At 46.0% G+C, this 19,248-nt stretch overlaps 1 protein-coding gene across 3 annotated transcripts in view; it reads right to left on the bottom strand.

The window, feature by feature from the left end:
• The window catches only part of RUNX3 (RUNX family transcription factor 3), a 117,071-nt gene that overhangs the window by 58,970 nt on the left and 38,853 nt on the right, over positions 1–19,248 (bottom strand). For 2 of the 3 annotated variants that reach the window (XM_065577309.1, XM_065577310.1), the window contains 2 exons: positions 3,170–3,414; positions 549–705 (listed from right to left, as the gene is read on the bottom strand). In XM_065577309.1, coding sequence (XP_065433381.1) covers positions 549–705; positions 3,170–3,414 — 402 coding nt within the window. Of the gene's footprint in view, positions 1–548; positions 706–3,169; positions 4,448–19,248 lie in introns of those variants that run through there. The other variant, XM_024107658.3, reaches the window with a different exon arrangement.

Genomic DNA, 19,248 nt, shown 5'->3' with positions numbered 1-19,248 from the left:
TATGGACTAATCCAATGGGAATCTTTTCATAGATTTTAATGGGCTTTGCATCAGGCCTGCAGTCTGGAAAAATGGATACGTGTCTTTCTGTGCAATTTTAGTGTGGAAGGGTGAGAAACGAAAGCGAGTAAATTTAGGTTACAATAATCAACAGCTTCGTATGTTAAAAATAGATTGCTTTCCCTCTTGACGTACGACTTTTGTGCATAAATGTAGGTAAAGCCCAAAAGAATATAATGCAATGCAAGACAGTGGAATCCAGCGTGTACTGACCCTGATAATAATTGAATGGGCCCAATTCTGAGTCCATTGAAAGCAGTGGCAAAACCTCCATTGACTTCATTGGGAGCATGATTAAGTCCCGCATCGCTCATTTCCAAAGCTGGCAATTCCGGTGCCTCTCAGGAAATCACACATAGTTATAAATGATTTCCCCTCCGCCCCGCACTTTAGAAGACCATTCCACAACTACAGAGACATCTCCATGATGATTTGCAGCTGCTTTAAAATCAAAGCATTGTACAGTTACGTAGGAGACAGTTACCTACCTCTGCCACTTCGCCCAACAAATCTGAGGTCATTAAACCTTGCCACTTGATTTTTCATGACCGCGGAGGCATTTCTGAGCTCGGCAGAATAATTCTCATCGTTTCCAGCCATGACTGTGACTACAGTCCCATCAGGTACATCTCCAAGGGCTACCACCTAGAGATCAGTGCAACAAAGTTATTTGATACTATTCATTATTAGTAATATTATTATTAAGCTGATCAAAGCAGGCTCATCATTCTGCAACCAGACAGGAGGAATTGTCATTCTGAGTAGAAAAAAGTCTTGATATTTTTTTTTAAATTAAAACTGAAATATATTTCTTTAAGAAAATTCAAAAGAATTCAAGTTCCTTTCATCAAATAAATCTGGCAAATTATGTCCTGATAGCTGAATGATCCCCCTGTTTTCTTAAGAGGTGGATTTGTATATTTTGAAATTCCTGGTTTTTTTTTTAAAAACCCAAGTCAAAATATTGTTAAAATGCAAACAATTTTCAGTGAAAATTTTGCCTGAGTGAAAACAGTCGGATTTCTCTTGTAAGAAATCTATCTCTATATAATCCCCCTGCGATGATCGCTAAGAGCACTATCCAAGTATGGAAGAGAATTACATGTCAAGAATTTCATTGTATGTAACTCAGTTACATACTCTAGGATTTCATCTTTAATTTCCACTTCAGAAGCTAAGCTGTCTATTATACACGCCACAACACAGGCAGTTTTAACAGAAAATTCCACAGAATCATTCCAAATATTGTCAAGATTTCATTCTTTAAAAGGGCCAGGTGCATCTGTTCTTCTAAACAGCTATGGCACCCGACACAAAATATCCTCTTCAGTCTTATAAAATACAGCCGAGCCTGTATTCGTTTTAAAATAATTGCTGAAAGGGAGTTTTTCTGCCCCACGCCAGTTTATATAAATACCTATTTGTAAAGGGATTCAAACAAACCGCTGGAGCTGAAGAATATTTTAAAAGCCATGTAATTTAGGGGCTGCAACATCATTTTTGCTATTCTGCAAAAGGACAGTTTCCCTCTAACTACCTTGGATCGAAACCTACCAGGTTTCTTCTTTGATTTCAGTTGGATGTAGTTTTGTTAAGCTTTAGAATTTTGGAAAACTCAGACTCTCGGAAATAAAGGAACTCATATTTTTCCATCGACTTTCAATATCTCTCGTGTAGCGAGAGAGCTCCAGATTATTTAAGATCATCGGTTTTTTAAGCAGGGATTATTTTTTTCTTTTTCAACCTTTTCTTGATTTGAGAGGGGAGACAACATTCAAAAGTTATATTTACACCCCGAGAGTTGAAATGTATCTTCTGGCTTTGATCATTTCCCCAGGCTTATTTGCTAAACGTTTGTGCTCTTAAAATATTATCTGCACCAATGGTGTCAAGTCCCTTTGGTTTTCTCTCTTGCTATTGCTCCGTCTGCTTTCTTGTCGGTCTATCATTTGAATCAAAGAAATTAAACTCAAGTTTTAAAATATCATTCATCACTTCCCTCCGCCCCCAAAAGACGACAGCACAGTTTTGAATTTGTTGGGTTTGGTTTTCAGTTTCTTTGTATCGTTTTTATATTAACTCCTTTTCCCATACATTCAGATCAGATACATTTTCTAGTCACATCTCCCTAACGCACCCCTATAATTACTTTTTGCAATAGCCAAAAAAATTACGTGTGTCCTCCATAAAGAACCTTTTCTCTGTCGCCTTTCCTTAGCTAGCCTATAACCGCTCTAAAACAGTGCTCTGAAAGGTTTTCGTCCTTTATTAACTCCAGCCTTCAGTTCCTGGTTTGTTTGTTTTTTTCCCCCATGTCTATATTTTAATACCCTCCCATTCTTCCTAAGAAACTGAAGAGAAACTCCATAAATCCTTAAGGGATCTGCGTTCAAGTTGACTGCGAAAGATTTATTTTCGCCTTTATTGTTTGGCCTGATCATGAATCCAGAATAAAGGCTTTTGTGGTCTCTTAGTTGGGATCCGTGGTGAAAGATCTGGGTCTGTGTACGGTGACTGTCACTTATGTCTGCTCCCCCTCGCATAGTTTCCCCCCCGTTCAGTCTATACATCCAGAAACAGAAACCCGGTCGATGTTTAATGTTTAAATATCCCATAGGAGCCAACTGACTGAGTGAATTACAACTAGGACAAAAGCAACGACGAAGCAACATGGAAAGGAAAGAAGCTGCCCTTTAATGAAGCCCAGTTGTCTCTGCAGTTCACTTCTTCCCTTTATTATTTCAGAGCAGATCTTCCCCCTCCCACGTAGGTAATTAGCCTCGACTCTCATTAAACTTCAAAGTTCCCGGAGAGCTCCTAACCCTATGCAATATCGGAGATATTATAACCGCAGGGCAACGCGAAAGCTTGATTAAAAATAAATACGCGCCCCGAAAGTGAAGGCAGAATTGATGTAAAATGAAAGGGGGGCGGGAGCTGGAGTGGAAATATTAAGGTTTATTTTCGTAGGTAAGATTCTCCCTCCTTCTCCTCCCGTCCCCAGCCATTGATCAAGGGGGTCAGACAGGGTTTTAGCCCATCCCCTTGGAAGAAGCCGCATCTGGCTGTCTGGAAACATCTGCCTCCCGCTCCCCGCCCCTTGGCTTACCTTGAAGGCCACCGGCAGGGTCTTGTTGCACCTCCAGTGTGAAGGCAGCACCGAGCACAAGAAGTTGGGGCTGTCTGTCCGCACCAGCTCGCCCGCGTGGTCCGCCAGCACGTCCACCACCGAGCGCACCTCGGGCCGACTTCGGGAGCCCGGCGCCGGCGCGCTCAGCGCCCCGCTGTTCTCTCCCATCTTACCGCAGGGGAAGGCCGTGGAGGGAGGTGTGAAGCGCCGGCTGGTGCTGGGGTCTACGGGAATACGCATCACAACAGCGGGCGTTAGAGAGCCGGCGAGCGAGGGGCGCGGGGGGCGAGGGGCTGGCGGGCCGGGGGAGCTGGGGAGAGGCGCCCGGAGCGCGCAGCTGCCCTCTCCAAACCAGGGGCCGGCCGGGTCCGATGCAGCTTCTCGGGGCAGCGCTTTATAGAGAGCAGGAAAAGAAGAAGCGGCCGAGGGAGTCGGGGTGTGACCTGCGCTCAGGAAACGCGCCTCCGCCGTGTCAGGGGCTGGGACCCGCAGCGCCCTTCGCCTCCTCCTCAGGCCAAAGGAGCCGGGGGAAAGGTCGAGTCACAGCTGGGGCGAAGGGGGACCCCGGATCCTGAGGGTCGCCCGTGGGCTCCGGCGCCGGGCTGGCGTCGCGTGGAGACAGGGCTCGGGTGGCGAGCTCCTGGGCTCTCTCCTCCCTCCCTGCCCGCAGCAGCCGGCCCTGGAGTTAGGCAGCGAGTCCCCCTCTTTGCCGGATCTGGGCGATTCTGCCCACAGAGCCTGGGCGCGCCCGGGGTCCCTTGGCACGGGGCAGGTCTCCGGGCGCTCTGCTGGGGAGCTGGCCGGAGCCCACGCTCGGTCCCGGGAGGTTTCCTTCCTCTCTGGTGCTGAAGCCGCTTTGCAAACCGGTGCGCGGTCGCTGGGGCCTTTCCTCCAGCCAAACTTCTGCCCCCGAAGGTGCAGCGCTGCGTGAGTTGACCCCCGAGGGCCCAGCCACCAGTCAGCGAGTCTGGGAGGAGACGCGCCCCCGCCAGCCCCCAGAAGGGATGCCAAGGAAGTCCCAGAAACAGCTCCACCGTCCTCTACTGCCCGTTCCCCACACAGTCCTCACTGGGTGTGGGGCACCAATCCTGCACAGCGGGGCTCCCCCACCCCCACGTCTATGGCTCGCAGGTGGGGGTTGGTTTTTTTTATGGCAGACGCTGCCCCCTTTCACCAGAGAGCCCTTCCGAGCTCTGAAACCAGCCCCAAGTGTCCGCAAGCAGACTCTGAGATACCCTATTTACTCCAAGCAGCCAGGGGGCGGGGCCGCTCGCTGACTGACGGGGAGGAGCGCCAATGGAGAGGAAGGGCTGGGAACCCCCCCCCCGTTTGCACACGTTGCCTGGGCAAGCGATAGAAGCAAGGGGAGGAGGGGGCGGAGCGAGGAGGAGAGGGGGCGGGATCTCTGCGGGAAGCCCCGCCCCCAAGCCCCAGCCTGGAAGGAGACGCACCTAGCGGGCCGGTGGCACATTAAAACACGCATAGACAGAGCGCTCCATTCAGCGGCGCTTCATTAAGAGGCCGGAGCCAATTAAAACGTTGCTTTATAGCCTCACCTATGGCGGGACGGAGCAAATGAGCCAACAAGGACGCCACCGCTGCGGCAATTGTCTCTGAGTCTCCCCAAACTTTCACACGCTGCAGAGACACGTGGCTCTTCACCCGCGAGTCCGTCTAGATGCCCGTCTGCACCCTACCCGGCAAACTCGGCTTCTAGCCGCGAAACGGGTCTGAAGCCCAGACGCAGCCCTGCCGCCCCAAACAGCGTCTAGCCATGTCCAAAATAAAGGGTCAAAATAAGAAACGAGTGAGAATCGACCTCTCCAAGAAACCGCAGAGCGGTGCCATCCTTTCGCGAAGCGCTAGCGAGCTGACAGCCAGACTGACCGATTTGCTAGGCGTTTTTAAAATGATCCAACCCCAAAGGAAAAAGATCCAGCGATTCTTTACTAATTATCAACTCACTGCTGTGTATGTAACATCAAAAGGACACAACCGACAGCCCTCCTGATCAGTCTGAGACCCGCAACAGGTCGGATAGCTTTAGCCAGTGTGAAATGCATTTTCAGACGGAAATTGACCTCTGGACCTAAGAATACATTGTGCCAAGGAGTTTGGGGGCTTTTATTTTATGAACATGCTTCCTCCGCTATCTTACTTTCCCAAAATGAAATTGACACAGGCACCGATAGAAAAGCCGATCGTTTCAGGACAAAGTCCTATTTACTATGATCCTTTTTTTTAATAAAAATGTCTATTTTAGCAACTCTTAAAAGAGTAATAATCATGATCATTCCCAATGCATTTGTTTGGATTTAAAACCAGGGAAATACATGTTTTCAAAATGGAATTTTAACAAGAAAATCTGTAGGGGGCAAAATGATACTGATTCTGTGAGAATAAAATTAATTGATCGTTTGTAGTTTTTGTTTCATATTTGCATACAGTTTTTTTTTACAGATGAGTCGTCTTTCTAATAAAATATAAAACCGCTACAACGAAATGCACCTCAGAATAGTCTATAAAATCAAATAGTGTTTTTGTCACATTTGAACACAAATATTACTAATGTGACCAATGGAAATGAAAGCACCGTCACACACAGTTTAACTGCTGACTTATTTCTAAAAGGACGTTATTTTTCGGCACTATCACGTCCAGGGAGGTGAATCGATTGCTTTACTTCAACAACTTCGCTGGTCGGTTTTATAAATTCCTTTATGGGACATGGCATGTTCTCTGTAGCAAGCCATTTAGTCTACACCAGATCAGAAACGGTTTAGATTCTGGGCTGGGTAAACTGTTCGTTGGACTATGTAAAAAAAAAAACATCCCATCATAAATAAACACTGGTTATGAGCCACTTTTCTTTTGAGGTCGTAGATACTGAAAGAAGGTGGAGGCTGCGGCCGCACCGACACATTGAACTCGATTAGGGGCTTTTGTCTTCCAAATCCCTCCAATTTCTATCCATTCCCTGGGACCTTTTCTCGAGATCATTTCATACGATTGTTTACTTTGATCCTTTCCTACAGAATTCTAATCTAGAAAATTGACTAAGGAGCCAACATTGCAGTGTTTGTTAAACAGAAGAAACCCATGTCAATTTCACTAAGCTTAACATTTTTTCCCTTGTGCTTTCCAAGCCGATTTATGATTTTTCAATAACCAAATCTCTGTGAATGGTTTGGTTATGTCTTAAAACGGATCCAAACATGCTCATCTTTAAAGTTGCTTTTCTGTGCGCGCGCGTGTGTGTGTTTAGACTTCTCCGTAATGAACATTAAATGAAAAGAAACCTCAAACGTAGACCATCTTGAAAGACAATCGTGGAAAATTGAATGGGGGTGCGGCTGGGGGGGAGGGACGGCTGGGTGAAATCACAAAGGGAGAAATCCAGAAGAACAGAGTTCTATTTGTCTCACAGCTGTGATTTTAATTGACGTGTGTGTCTAATCAACTCTTAACAATGCTGCAATCCTTCCCTTTTTAGGTGAAAATCTAAGGTCCGTAGACTCATCCCTGTTCTTTTCCATAACAAAAGAGCCATGTTCCACAGAAAGCACCAATGTCTGGTTATACTTATAAACCCAGTAACGGGGGAGAGATTTGAATACAGCCCTGGCAGCAGGGGGTGGATAGACGTGACCCAAATGATGTCTCTTCCAAAGATTTTTTTTAGAAGGGGTATCTTCAAACGAAGCCAAGTTCTTCCATGGCTCCATTTAAAGGGCGTGGTTTGGGGGGAGGGGGCGGGGAAGGGGCTTACAGATGTTGAGGGGGGGGGGGGGTTGTCACCCCCCCACACGTTTGCGCGTTGGAAAACCTGGAAGGGCGGGTTAGCCACACCCAAGCTGAACGGCGGAGGAAGTGAAGTTCTTCGACTCAGCCGCTAGTTGGCGCTTTAGCCACGTCTCTGGACGGCCCTAAGAGCAAAGGGACCCGGGCCACTGGGAGCAGCTTTCTATCTTGTGCAGAATCCAAGACCCACCGCACCCCGCGTGCCCCCCACCACGTCTCCCCAAGAATCCCCCTTCCCTGCCCCCCAAACCTGGCTCCCTCGATGAGGCCCATACTAGCCGCAGGATGATTGTTACACTCTGCAGCCAGGAGGTTCCCAGTGTGCCCAGCCACTTTTGTTCACTCAGACCCACGTGCTCCCCAAAGATCCGGCGGTGCGCCCCGGGAAAGTCTGTTCCCGACCCTTCTCTCCCCACGGGAGAGACACAGACACCGTCTCTTTCCTCTGCCCGGTGAAAGCGTCCATAGATTTCCCCCCAAAAGGGAAACTTGTGTTACAGGTTCATTTGCCGCAATCTTTGGGATCAACCACACGGGAGGGGGAAGACAGGAACATTCCTCTGGCTTTCAGGATTTATTTTGCCATTTAAACTCGATTGGTCTGGATTTGTTTGTTTTTAAGTTAAACTAGATACATTTATTTCCCTCCCCCCCCCCCGATTTATTCCCGGTTAATATGATGAGAAAGAGATGGGGGGGGGGGGGGTCTCTTTCCAGCGAGCTCAGTTGCTTTTCTAACAGGAACGTTTTGATCAGGGCAGGTTTTATACACGATTTGACCTCCCAGAAGTTGCCAGATTGTCAAAATCTCACTCAGCAGCTGCCAGGGGAGAACCTGGCTGGTTTATTTAGCTGCCTAACTAGAAGCCGAGTTCTGCGGAGCACCTGGTTTTTAGAGATTAAAGCAGAAAAGAAATGCCTAACTTTTCAATCTCTTTCCAATGATCGAACCCTGCTACTGAAACTCAAAAGGAAGCGGTTTAAAAGGGTCGGTACCAGCTGGGAACGTCCTGTCAGTGGAAACGGATTCGAAGGCTCCAGATCTAAGTGGTGTGAATCACCAACGATCGCTGATATTTTCACTGATTGTGAACGGCTCTGATCTGCTAATCTGAGCAAGTAAAATTTGCATCCGAAGAAGTGGGCAGTAGCCCACGAAAGCTTACGCTCTCATAAATGTGTTAGTCTCTAAGGTGCCACAAGTACTCCTGTTCTTTTTGCGGATACAGACTAACACGGCTGCTACTCTAATATTTGCCAGGTGATTGACTTTGCCGCATCTCACAGCTAAACTTTCCCAGTGCCAGCCCCGGGGCATTCCCCAATTAACCCCCTCAAACGCTTAGCTGCACTTTAACTCCACGCCTAAAATAAATAAATAAAACATATAAGATATCCCAGACTCTCGGGTTTAATATTTTCTATACGCTGCAGCTCACGAGAATTTCACCAGGGGTTTAATGCACCTGAGTGGGTTTATTGGAGAAGCCAGAGATAAATGCTGGTTTTTTTCTCTCTCTCTAGTACATACACAATATGGTGCGTGTGTGTACACACACAGAGTGCTACAGACTGCACTGCACCAGGGCAGACTGCTCTTACATACAACATGGCAAACCATGCAGAAAGTCAGTTGCAGGGAGCACATTTTCCAGTGATTCCGCTAGTTGCCTACAGGTTTCTCCAGAGTAACGGAGGCTTTTACCAAAATATCCCCTCCCCCCCCCATATTGCAATTCCGATCCCCTTTCTGCTTGGGGAGCAAATATTCTTTGAAATCTACCGCTCCAACTGCCTTTGCTCTCTTTTCATCTCTGCAGGAGCCACGCTGCTAAACCCAGTCCGTGCCCGGGGTGTTTTGAGAAGAAATGCCCTATGGAATGAAACCACCTTCAGTCCCTTACGCTAGCAAAAACCAAAAGAATTTCCACTGCGCCCTGCGATAGACACACTTTTCGCCCACCCCTTCTGTTTTCATTTGTAACCCTGGAGCTCCCCGGTCCACGCGCATCGTTTTCTTTCTCCGACCTGCCGTGCTTGGTGTGGCGATCCTGTTTGCCTCCCTACGATCTGCAAACAGGGGAGGGTTAATATGGTTTGATCGCCTATTATACCCCCAACTCCTACGGGCAATGCGTTCCTTAGCCAACGTGTATTTATGGGGAAATAATGTAATACAAATCAGAACCCCCCCAAAGAATAAATCTAGCACGAAAACAATTTTCTCTTCAGTAACAAGTTGCTGCAGACCGAATGCATTATTATGTTTTAAAATAGAGGTTGACTTATTCTGCAACAGAAATCAACATATTTGCCATCATTTTAATACTCGTGTCACGGGAAATTCTTGACTTTATTTGAGCATTTAAATCATGCGCCTCATTAGCCTCTTCCAGGCCCGCTCTCCCTGTTTCGTGCAGGCATTATATACACACATGGAGTGCGATTAAACCGAATTACGTGTGTATACGTTATTCGGTGCAGTTCGGAATCAGACCCATCGGGAATTTCCTGTGGTTGATTCGGTCCTGTTGCTTTGGCTATCGAGGAATGTACTAGATGGATTTTATTTTCAGGTAAGGAGCGATTTAGGCGTGAACATATTTCGATGCTCCTTTATAGTCTAAACCGTTTAAAAAACAAACCAACTATCTCTGTGGGTAAATTGCTAGAAGGTGGGTGGCTGGGAGCCGGATGGGTTTTATAGTTGGGAAGGTATTTAGATGAAATTACTGATTTTAGCTAAACCCATCAAGGGCTGTAGGTTCTGATCTGTCTGAAAGAGTCTTTTCCAACGTGCAAACGTGGTTGGTTCAGTTACATTGGGGAGCTGAAAGAGTATTCAGGCATTTTCTGCCCAGTGCACAAACCCCACTCTCCACCCCCATGAAGAGACACTGGGTAACACACCCTACGAAGAGGGTGTGTCCTGCTTTAGGGTCGGGACTGGAGGGCTGGCTGACAGGAGATGGAAGCTGTCTGTGTCTCTGGGCCTTTTCATTGGCTGTTTTTTGAAAGCCTCCAGCCTGTCATATCTCAGGGAGAGTAACTCAGAGAGAGCTGATTACGTTCAGGATAGATAGACAGTCATCTGAAAGGTGCAATTCCCCGAGCTTTAGGAAATCTCTGTGCATGATCCTATTAGAGAAACAGATTTGTTTTATTGTGTGTAATTTACAAACCCTTATTTTAACACTGAACCTCACAGATCAAACCCAAAAATAGCCAAGAAGGGGCTGCCTCTGGACTGTTTGATATTGACCTGAAGAAGAACTCTGGGTAGATTGTCTCTTTCACCAACAGAAGGTGGCCCAATAAAAGATATTACCACCCGCATCTTTTCTCTCTGATATTGTACATGACAGTTTGTGTTTGGTTTAAATGCCTGAAATAATTGCTTCCACACAGGAGTCAGGTTTGTATTGCTTTGTCAGGCTGCATGCTTCCACTGTGAAGCTTTGAAAGATGCTCAAAGTTTGATCAGAAGATACCAGTCCCATTGAAGTTAATGGCAAAAGGACCACGACTTGACGGAGAACAGGATAAGAGAAGTTGTGCTAAGGTAAAATCATGCAGCTACAAAACCCATTTAGCCAGCCAAAGTTAAAAAACCAAGTTAAATAAGTTATTTAAAAAATATTAGTTGCCCTTTATCAGTGATTTCAACAGTGATCACTATATGAGAATGAAGGTTGAGTGTGCACTGTCAAATACTGTTTCATCTAGTTTTAAAGTCATATTTACCTTTAAGAACGAAGGTCTATTTTAAAACTTTAAGGACATCATCAGAGATATAATTGGATTGTGTTGGGTGAATGGTAAAGCTAAAGAAAAAAAATACGGCATTTAGAGTCCATCTATAAAGGAGCTTAGCTCACATTTAGGCCTCTAAACAAGTGGTTAGATTTTCAAAAGACCAGAACACCTTGTGGGGAAGTTGAGTGCTGAACACATTTGATAATCTGTCTTCTATTGTGGGTGCCTGAAAACCCGACCATTAAAGCCTTTTCAGCATTTCCAGAAGAAAAATTAGTAGGTTAGAATTTTAAAAGGTGTCTGTTTATCTGACACACACAAAAAGCCAAAACAAACAAACAAACAAACAACAACATATCCTAACCAGTCCACCCCAGAAGACATAAACTATTAACAGAAAGGTGACCAGTTCTGTTTTCCTGTTTATAGAAACTACAAGTGACAGGACCATTCATTTTGCATGACAATGACCATATTGTTGAGAACACACATGTAACAAGTGTGATGAACAGAGCTGTTTATCAGGTTTCATGGGAACATGCAGAATTAAGGAAGTAGGAGCTCAGACAGCAAGTGGAAAGGCAAGGTGGCTTCTGTGAGGAGAAACCTGCAAAATGAAAGAAGAGAAGCACCTTGAAAATCGCCCCCAGATTCCTAACTTTGGACCAGGTGACCCACAGACCAATCTACCACAGAAAGAAATGGGAGTTATGCCTACGGGCTGTAGGGCAATGGGTTACCTTCTGTCCATATTTACAGAGGGGATGCAGTAGATGTTCAGATGGTAAATTCTTTGTTCTGCATTTGTTCAACACCTAGACCAATGGGTGTCATGGTCCATGACTGAGCGTCATAGGTGCTGCCACCATATTCATAATAAACAATTATAGGGTTTTCATTGGAAGTATATTGGTACTTTATTGATTTAACTTTCTGCACATGCTAAAAAGGGCATCTAACATATGCTCTAGGTGTTCCTAACACCCTGAGACCCTCTGGACTCAATTCTGCACTCAGATGCACTGGTGACATTTGATTTGCACCTGTGTAACTGAGGGCAGACTTGGGCCCCAAGAGCCTAATTCACCATTGCCCTGCACCTTATGTCTTGATTTGCACCCATGCCAAGTGAGTGCACCAGGGTGCCAACTGCTCCGGCTCCGATCTGGGAGCCTTTTACACACAGGTTGCCATGGTCTGAATGACACAAAGTGCAAAGCCGTGCAGGATCAGGCCCAGCAGTCAATAAGGTGGCCAGTGGATCCGGGTGCCCATCCTGAGACACGCAGTGCCCAATTCATGGTAGCCTGGTGGCTCCTTTTGCAAAGGGGATGCAAAGCAAACCCCCAACCCAGAGAATACCCCTGGCCCAACAGACCCTCAGCACCAAAAGACGCTTAAAGGCCTGATTCCCTTTTCACTCACAAGAGCACATCCTCATTCTTGTCAGTGGAGTTCCTCCCAATGTATACCAGTGGAAGCGGGAGGGAAATCGGGCCCCATGTGTGTTTTACGGTGGGGAGAAATTTACGCATCTTTCGTAAACTCAGCCTACTCCTGCCTTTTGCAAGGGAAAACTGAATTTTCCAAGCTCTCTTTCGTGAGGCTGCGGTGGAAATGGCAAGAATGGAGCTACAGACAGACCTCGTTTAGTCTCTGATCTTCGCTCTCCTCTCAGCATATTCTTGATTCCTTCACAAATCAGTAAGTATCGACATGTGGGAAATAGGTTTTAGAGCTCTTACTAGTTACGCTTTTCCCCCTTGGCAGCGAGTGCATTTTAGAAAAGGTTAATAGTGAATAAGCCCTAGGATTTGCATGTGCCGCTTCTAAAATACTTAATACTTTAAAGCTACTGTTCCTGTGTCAGGGAGGTCAGCAAGCCCTTAAATCACGGCTTGCTGGGATTACTTCACTTACAATATCCTCTGTAGTTTTTAATTCAATTGAGCTGGTATTTAGCAGCAGATCCATTCGCTTTAACATCAAGGAAGTAAATGCATGGTCTATAGGAAGCTTTCTATTAAAAATTCATTGCAAACTGTGTCCCAAAGCTCTCAGGAGCAAACATCTCTCAGCAGGGCCATTCGGGTGTCTGGATCTGTTTTGCAGTTAAGGGACGGGAACTGAGAGCAGCATGTGGGGAAAGGGACGTGCCATTCATTCATAAATCAAACAACAGAGGCTGGGCCCAATGGGGAACAGGCTGTGACATTTTATAACCCCAGAGTGCCTCCACCTTTGAAAGCTCAGATAGTGTTAATATTTGAATTGTGGTAGTGCCTAAGAGCTCCAGGGATGGATCAGAACCATACTTTGCCAGGGGCTACCCAAACACAGAATTAAAAGACGGTCCTTGCACCCAGCAAAAGTCAATGGGAGTTAGCCTAGGCAAGGCAAACAATAAGAAATCATCTCCTGGGCTGGGAGCTCCATGTACAACTCCACTGACTGAGTGAACTTGCATAGTGCTCCGAAACCGCAGTGATGCATTTGTCCCAAAGAGTCTTAATCTGCTTGAACGTGAGTGTTTGATTACACCAGAAAACGGGCTGACATGGGAATGGTCCTTTTTTCATGCAACGGGCCTGCGTCCCTTCTCAGAACTGCTTTTCTGACAATCAAAACCAAGTCTTTGCTCCCATTAGCCCTTCAGAAGCCAGTAGGCCTCTGAGAGAGGGGACTCAGATCCATTTTGCTGGGTGCGTCGTCAACAGAATCTTCAGCCAGGCTCCAATTGAAAGAAGTTTATACACGTCGACCCTGATATAACGCGACCCGATATAACACGAATTCGGATATAACGTAGTAAAGCAGCGCTCCGGGGGGGCGGGGCTGTGCACTCCGGTGGATCAAAGCAAGTTCGATATAACGCGGTTTCACCGATAAGATTTTTTGGCTCCCAAGGACAGCGTTATATCGGGGTAGAGGTTTAATTAGCAGCAGGGTGAGAAGCAGGAGGACTCCTTCCAGCTGGAGTTTAAGATCCTAGGGGTGAAATCCTGGCCCCAAAAGTAAATGGCAAAATTCCCATTGACTTCAGTGGAGCCAGAATTTCACCGTAGGTGTTTGCAAGGCCAGTAGATCTTCTTTGGTCTAGTGGTTAAAATGTGTGTCTGGGAGCCAGAAGAATCACCTTCTATTCTTTACTGTGCCTATACACTGGCTCAGTGTCCTTGGGCCAGGTTCTCCTCCCGTTTACACCAGTGTAATTCCATGGATTTCACTGGCGCTACGGCTGATTTACACCCATGGCAGCGACAGCAGAATCAGGTACATGTACACACACGTGCCTAGTTGGGACCCAATTCTTTACTCACAGACACTGGTATAAATCAGGCGTAACTCCACAGAAGGCAGGCGATGTGTAAAGAGCATAAGGGCGAAGAGAATCGGGCCCAGAAGGTGCTACTTTCTTCACAGCAGTCACGTGCGTGAGCATTCTGCCTTTTGCCCTAGAATGAATGTTTACGATGCTCCGAAACCCAATCAAAATGGATGATCGTTTTGGCGGGATTTTCAAAAGCATCTAAGTGACTTAGAAGCCTAAGTTTCACTTCTTGAGACTTGTGCTTTTAAGTCAGTTAGGCCCCCGTCATCAGAACTACCCTCCCCCTTCACTACATAACAATGAAGGTTACACTTGCTCCGTGTCCACGTTCTGGGTGCAATTGACAGTGAGGTCGAGGGGTTTTTTGAGTGTGGGTCCCATCTGCTTCTTCCCCTCTTTTTAAAAAGACCCTAATGACTGTCAGTCCCTTTTTAGTTCTTAATTAATTTCAGAGTTCAATTGCAAATAGGAAACAAGGCAGCTTTTGCCCTTACGCACATGAATATTACTGTTCCATTTAATGTGGTTACGTGTGGAATGCTGTTATCCATTCCTGCCTGCAATAAAAGCCACATGTTTTTAAAATTTTGCACTTGAAAAAACTTTTAGGAAAGGAATCAAGTATGTTTTGTATGCATGGCATGAGATAAAAACTAGTCATAAATATTCAGAGAACAGTTCGAGCTTTATGCTTGATTTAAACAAGTGAGCACAGGGGTAAGGCCATTCAAATAATGAAAGAATGAAATCCCAACTTTCTTTTAGGAATGTGCTTATGAAGAGAAAATGAACTATTTGTGTTGAAGGGTTATAAAGCACCTAAAGACAGACCAGCCCCTTCGAAAGCGATCAAGGATTGCTAATGGAAATGGGAATTTAGGGGCTGATCCGAATCCCATTGAAGTCAATGGGTGTCTTTCCCTATGGATTTAAGTGGAATTTAACTGGTGCATAAGGTCTTGAGCTGGGCCCTACGTGAAAGCGGTGAATTTCACGGTTGGGTGGAGACTCCATTAGCCTCAAAGGTGTATCATAAATAACACCACATTCTAACCTGAAATGCATATGCACCTGCTGTACCAGATTTTTCTCTCAGGTACACTGGCGTAAGTCCAGAGTCCTTGAAATCCACCCTGTGATATGTCTGACTCTCAGATACATCTGAGTATCATTGACTCTGGATGCAGTCAAGATTGTATCAAATCCCCCGCCATTACAGTCGCTTTCTAGGATGTTAGTGTCAACCAGCCACTGGCATTTGGAACCCGATGATGTCTCGCTCTGTTCACAGCAGGTGTGGTCGACCCAATAGTCAAATCACCAGCAGCCAAGCTATACTAGTACTTTCAGTGTTGTTAGCACTGCGGGTAAAGCAACACTGGGAGATGTCCCTAAAATCCGCACCGTAGACGAGGACCTGTGATGCTGCAAAGGCAATATGCTGAGCCCTCCAAAAAGGGCAAGAAAGAAAAATTCCAAAGGAAAGAAAAAGAGGAAATGTCTGGATGAGAGAAAGGGAAGTGAAAGTCACATGGCAAAGAAAAAGTACAGCGCAGTCAAAACAAACAGAGTTATAGTTTATTATTTATAATCCGGTAGCACGTAGGAGCTCCCATCGTGTATCAGGATCCCATTGTGGTCGGTGTCATAGAAACATAGATCAAAAAGTCTGTGCCCCCGGCATCCAGTGCAGCAGAGGGGTAGGATCTCGGGACACCATTTGAGGCTGGTGTGGAAATCTGTTGTCCTAACACAATGAGGTCCTGGCCTATACCGAGGATTCCGGGGGGCTACGCTAATATGAATAAATAACGGTAATAATCTTGGACACAGAAAGGACACCTAAAGCTAATTCTTGTACAAGACGGTTGCTATGGCTTTCAGGAAACTGCCCTGGCACAGTGGCCTTGGATGCTACCCACCAGCAGAACTTCCGCTACCAGCGCAGTCTGCAGCCATCTCCAACAGACTGTGATCTCGTCAGATGGCACAAGTCAGGCAGGATTGAGCTGGGTCATTACTTAGTCAGGTGACCCTCAAGGTGCTACTATGACGATAGTTGGTCATTCAGTACGTGGTGCCTTCCCCTGGGATTCTGCACTCAGCCAGTGCCCCAGGATGCACACGGGGCTGTGGCAGACGCCATCTTTCAGCTGTAACAGTAATTTGCACATACATATCACCTTTCGTCAGAAGATCGCCCATAGCCGCACAAAGCTACACCAGTGTTATTATCCTCACCTGCCACATTAGGGAAACAGAAGCTCAGAAAACTTCAGGGATTTACCCAGGATTGTACAACAAATTAATGGCAGCCTCCATTCCCCTGATTCCCAATCCCCAGCTCTAATCACCAGACAATCCTGCCAAGTTATGTCCAGAATGGGAGGTAAAAAACCAGGCTCCTGCCTGTGTGAGATCATTGCACACTCGGTGGCACTTTCCCCAAGAGCAATGGGAGATAATCCCAGTGTTCCGGCAGATTCCAATTGAATAATCCCATTCTGCCGCCCTAAATCCACCGCGCAGTTTCCACGGGACATGGCGTTCTTTACAGCCGGCTCTCAACCGTTGTACAGGAACAATTTGTAGAGCGGGGGGTGCTGAGAGACACTGAACCAACTGTAAAGCCTGTATGTGATGGAAACCACTTTAAACCAGGGGGTGCAGCATAGAATAATAGAATCATAGAATCTCAGGGTTGGAAGGGACCTCAGGAGGTATCTAGTCCAACCCCCTGCTCAAAGCAGGACCACTCCCCAACTAAATCATCCAGCACCCCCAGAACCTCTAGTTCTAGCACTATGCTGTTGCGTGGTGTTGCTGCCTACTAACTAGTTGCCATATTTCATCCCAGAGGTGGCTGCACTGCGGTGGCGTAGGGAGGGACCCCTGTGGGCAGCCTGAAGCTTGTAAAGCCCTTTGGGATGGAAGGTCCCCTCAACCAGATTATCAACACGTATAGTAACAGAATACATTGTTCTTCATTCATAGTAACATCACTGAGCTGACAGGTCAAGGGACGAGAATGTGGAAGGACTAAGGAAACCAGCACTAGAGAGATACAATGCTTCAATGTCTACCAATGACTCATTCTTATCAAGGTCACAGGACAAGTCTGGGATTGCATCACAGAACACCGTCTGCTCCCTACAGATGCATTGATTTCACATTCATCCTGACCAGACAATGAACTCTGAGAGAATCATTCGTGCATGGCGAGAAAGTAAATACCAGTGCAATCACCTAGGCTCCTATGCAACCATCAGTATGACCAAGATTTTGAGATGCAACTAGTGTTCTTGTGTGGCTTAGGCTTGGGGTTCCTAACTTGACATCCCTGAAAAGGAGCCTGAATTTCAGTAAATGTTAAGCACCCATCTTCTGAAAAATCAGGCTCCTTTGAGGTGTTTCAAGTGGGTCACCCCACAACGGAGGCTTCTGAAATCACTAGCTACTTTTGAAAATTTTGGCTAGGGTTTGTGGTAACCTGCTGTAGTTATTAGTATCGAACAGGAAGCTCAAATAACTCATGATGTTATAGTTTAATACGGCACCTCGAACATATGTTGTGGCCTCTTCATTGTGGTAGCTGTACAGCACAGAACCAACAAAACCAGCTATGCAACCATGTGTGAATACACCATAGTCATATAACTAGTCTGTGGATGACAGGACACTTAAAAGTTAGAACCACCCAAGAAATGTTTCAGCAAACTTCCAAACCAACCTCTGATGGGTTCAGCCAAAATCATGCAGCCGCCAACACACCATCAGAGCCAAAAATGAGGAAACAAAACCCATACCTTGCTCTTTCAATATCATATACAAGTCTTTGATATGCAAGTTAACAAAAATTCAGTCCCCAGCATTCTAATCTAGATGTTTGAAATTTTGAGGAGAGAGGAGACAGGAATTACAGGTATTCTCAGATTACTTAGAACCTCCACCTGGGTAAATCAGCTATCAAAAGGGGACACTATAATCCCAGATCTAGGCAAGGATGCTTCTGGGAAAGGCATTTTAGGATCCAACAGTAATTGGATCCGAAGCTACAAATCAGAAGTCTTGGTGGGGAGACGAGAGATGGGATTTCAGGGGAAAGAATGACTGCAGCATCAGTGGGTAGCAGACGAGTGAATGTCAATACGTCCAACCTGCCTGCCAGTCGTCAAAACACCCCTATAGTCAGAAACAGTCATCACCTTCTAAGCCATGTGGGAGCTAAAATTGAAGCTGTGTGAAACTCAGCCATTTTGGACTCCTAAGAAGGAAAGCATCAGGGTCCGTTAGCGTAGGCACAGGGTAAGGAATCAGAAGAAGAATGTTTTATTCCTGGCTCCACCACCAACCTGCTGTGTGATTTTGGGCAAATCAGTTAACCTCGCAGTGCCTCAGTTTCCCCATCCATAAAATGAGGACAAGAATATTTTTCACTCTTTCGTAGGCACTTTGAGATCTACAGATGGAATGTGCCAATTGTAAGTATTATTTATTACTCCATAGGGATTCACATCTCTTAAGTTTTGCTTTAAGTGTGGGATTCAGGTAAAACCACAGTTGAATACTAAGACTATTTTGAATTTATATTGCCCCTTTCAGCAAAGGATCATATGGATTTTCCCCCCAAACCCTAAATTGGAACAGATACCACCCAGGATCAGGTCCAGAATCACATGGGCCCCAATTCAGGAAACCACTTAAGCAAGTGTTCAATGTTTAGCATGTGCTTAAGTCCCATTGAAATCAATGGGATTCAAGCAGGTGTTTAAAGTTAAACACGTGTGTCAGTGCTTTTCTGGAGTGGGGTGGACGTGAGCATGTGCTTACGTGCTTTCCTAAATGGAGGCCTAGCTACTCAGCCCCCCATCAGCTGTCACAAACATTCACAAGCTTAAAGAACAGGAGTACTTGTGGCACCTTAGAGACTAACAAATTTATTAGAGCATAAGCTTTCGTGGACTACAGCCCACTTCTTCACAAGCTTTTCAACCTAGTGCAGCCCAGCGTTGGGTCTGTAACAAAACCTTGGACCAAGCAAAGTTTCAGGTTTCATTACAAAAGTTTTGTTCACCTCTAACCATTATGCATATAGCGATTGAAGCTAGAGCCGCTAGATGGATACAGAGAGAGACAGAGAGCGAGAGGAAGTTCACTAGCTCGCACTAAT

This window comes from Chrysemys picta, chromosome 23, assembly GCF_011386835.1.
Source record: "Chrysemys picta bellii isolate R12L10 chromosome 23, ASM1138683v2, whole genome shotgun sequence".
Classification (NCBI taxonomy): domain Eukaryota; kingdom Metazoa; phylum Chordata; order Testudines; family Emydidae; genus Chrysemys; species Chrysemys picta.
The sequence above is the reverse complement of the archived record's forward strand: the minus strand, read 5'-3'. Positions and strand labels throughout refer to the sequence as shown.